Here is a 2346-nt window from a genome sequence, read left to right on the forward strand (position 1 = left end):
TTTATTTTTTTGTTAATCCTCACCCGTCACCCCTCACCCCTCACCCCTCACCCGTCACCCCCGCACCAGGACCAGCCCCGCCAGGACCCCGGCTTACTGGTGACTGCTGAAGCTTTGGTTCCGTCTTCACTGACTTCAATTTTTGCTTTTTGCAAGATGTGAGAAATATGAAGGTTTTCTGACCCTGTTTTCAGAAAATAAGACAAAAAACAACAGCGTTTGTTTGCTATACAGACCATCTGTGTAGCTGGAAAAGGAACCTCAGCCATGGCCAATTCCAGTTCTTAAACGGTGTCAGTGGAGAAGCAACTTCTCACAGTCCCGGTGACTGAAGGCTGTAGGAGGCCTGCCACCTGCCCTGTCTGCTCAAAGAACTGGTATATCACTCAAGAGGAGGGAGTCGCAGACCCCAAATATGTTAGTGCCGCTAGCCATTCAACTCCGATCACTGAGAATTTCATAAACAATAAAAAGAGCGGAGCTGTAAAAAGGAAGCCCAGTTACCCAGAAGCAGCAAGCCAACATTATTTTTCCCTTACAAATGTCAGATCCAGGAGGGATTTCAGGTGACATTGACAGATGGGGAAACTGAGGCCCAGGGTGTTAAAAAAAGTCTGCCCTTAAGTCACATGCAAGTTAGTGGCAGAGTAGGTGCTGGCTTTTCACAAGAAAAGCCACTCATTTCGTGGGTGTATTAGTAAGAGAGGAGGGTCAAGCAGGAGACCAGTCAGACTGCTGTGAGGGCCAGACTCAGAAATGCAGTTTTGTCCCTCACCCCTCACCCCTCACCCCTCAGGCCTCACCCCTCAGCCCAGGATTTGGAGAGAGAGTGGAAGGAGGGGGGGAGAGACTGAGAGGGAAACATCGATGTGAGAGACACATTAAATGGGTGTGTCCTGCATGCACCAAGGTACCTGCCCTTGTCGAGAATCGAACCCGGGACCCTTCAGTCCAGAGGCCAACGCTCTCTCCACTGAGCCAAACCGGCCAGGGCTCAGCTATTTTTCCCTGGAGAGTAGGGCGTCAGCCGGGTGGGGAGACGCGGGAACCAGCCCCCCTGGATGGACGGACGGACGGACGGACAGATGAACAGACGGATGGACGGACGGACGGAGGCCCTTACCTGGGTGACCGACCACTTGAGCACCACGGGCTGCAGGATGCAGGGCAGGAACTTGGCCAGCAGCTGCAGCAGCCGGGACTCCGAGCGGGAAACGGGCGACCTCTTGCTCAGGCTGTAGGTCATCGTGTCGTGGCTGCCTGGAACCGAGCCGGACAGGCCCCGTGAGTCCCTCCCCGGGAGCTCGGAGCTGCCCACGGGGCTGACAGGTGACCCACGGACACCCACGGAGAACACGCCCAAGGGGAAGCGCACAGCTGGGCGGCCCGCGGCCCAGAGTTCGCGTCCTCCCAGAGCCTGCTGGGGGGACCTGCATGGGAACAGGGCCTTTGCAGACGGGATGGGGTGAAGGCTCGGAGACGAGGGGACAGACGGACAGACGGATGTAAGAAAGAGACAGGAAACCAGAGAGACAGAGACAGAGGCAGAGAGACAGGGAGGAGAGAGAGACACACACACAAAGACAGACGGACAGAGAGGGACAGACGGACAGACGGACGGACAGATGTAAGAAAGAGAGAAAACCAGAGACACAGAGACACAGAAACAGGCAGAGAGACAGACAGACAGACAGCGGCCCAGGAGCCCAAGGCCACTCTCGCTGGGTGGGTGGCACGTGTCCCCGTCCAGGGCCCCCCCTTGGGTCCCCCCAACCCCCCAGGACGTGGGGAGGAGCTGAGCGTCTGAGTTGTGGGGTCTCCGTCCTGGGAGGGTCCCGGGTTCGATTCCTGGTCAAGGGCGGGAGGCAGCCGGTCCATGATTCTCTCTCATCACTGATGCTTCCCTCTCTCTCCCTCTCCCTTCCTCTCTGAAATCAATAAAAACATATTTAAAATAAAAACAATAATGTGGTCACTCTGGCCAGTGGCTCAGTGGTTAGAGCACAGGCCTGGGCACCCACAGGTCTCGAGTTCGATTCCGGTCAAGGGCACCCACCTGGTCGCAGGCTCCATCCCTGCCCTCCCTCCACTCGCTCTAAAACCAACGGGAAACACCCTCAGCCCCTGAGGATTCACAACAAAAAGCCAACCGCACGCCGGACAGGCCGGGCCTCACCCGGGATGGACAGGTGGTGCAGGGGCACGTCCCACAGCCGCGGGCTCAGCCCCGACATCCAGTCTGCGTTGGGGTTCGCTCTGCAGGGAAGGCTCCGGAAGGCGCCCGAGGCGCTCACCTGCCCGCTCATCGCCGGGAGCCCAGGACCTGGGGACGGAGGGAGGTGGGGG

General features: G+C 57.9%; 1 protein-coding gene across 1 annotated transcript; it reads right to left on the minus strand.

The window, feature by feature from the left end:
- Positions 1-966: 966 nt before the first annotated feature.
- On the minus strand, positions 967-2319 carry LOC106727966 (PI-PLC X domain-containing protein 1-like). Its single transcript, XM_014548449.1, has 2 exons — positions 2177-2319; positions 967-1260 (listed from the first exon to the last, which is right to left on the minus strand). The coding sequence occupies exons 1-2, from the start codon at positions 2304-2306 to the stop codon at positions 995-997; spliced, it is 396 nt and encodes a 131-aa protein (XP_014403935.1). The 5' UTR covers positions 2307-2319; the 3' UTR covers positions 967-994.
- Positions 2320-2346: the final 27 nt, after the last annotated feature.

This window comes from Myotis brandtii, unplaced genomic scaffold, assembly GCF_000412655.1.
Source record: "Myotis brandtii unplaced genomic scaffold, ASM41265v1 scaffold5084, whole genome shotgun sequence".
Classification (NCBI taxonomy): domain Eukaryota; kingdom Metazoa; phylum Chordata; class Mammalia; order Chiroptera; family Vespertilionidae; genus Myotis; species Myotis brandtii.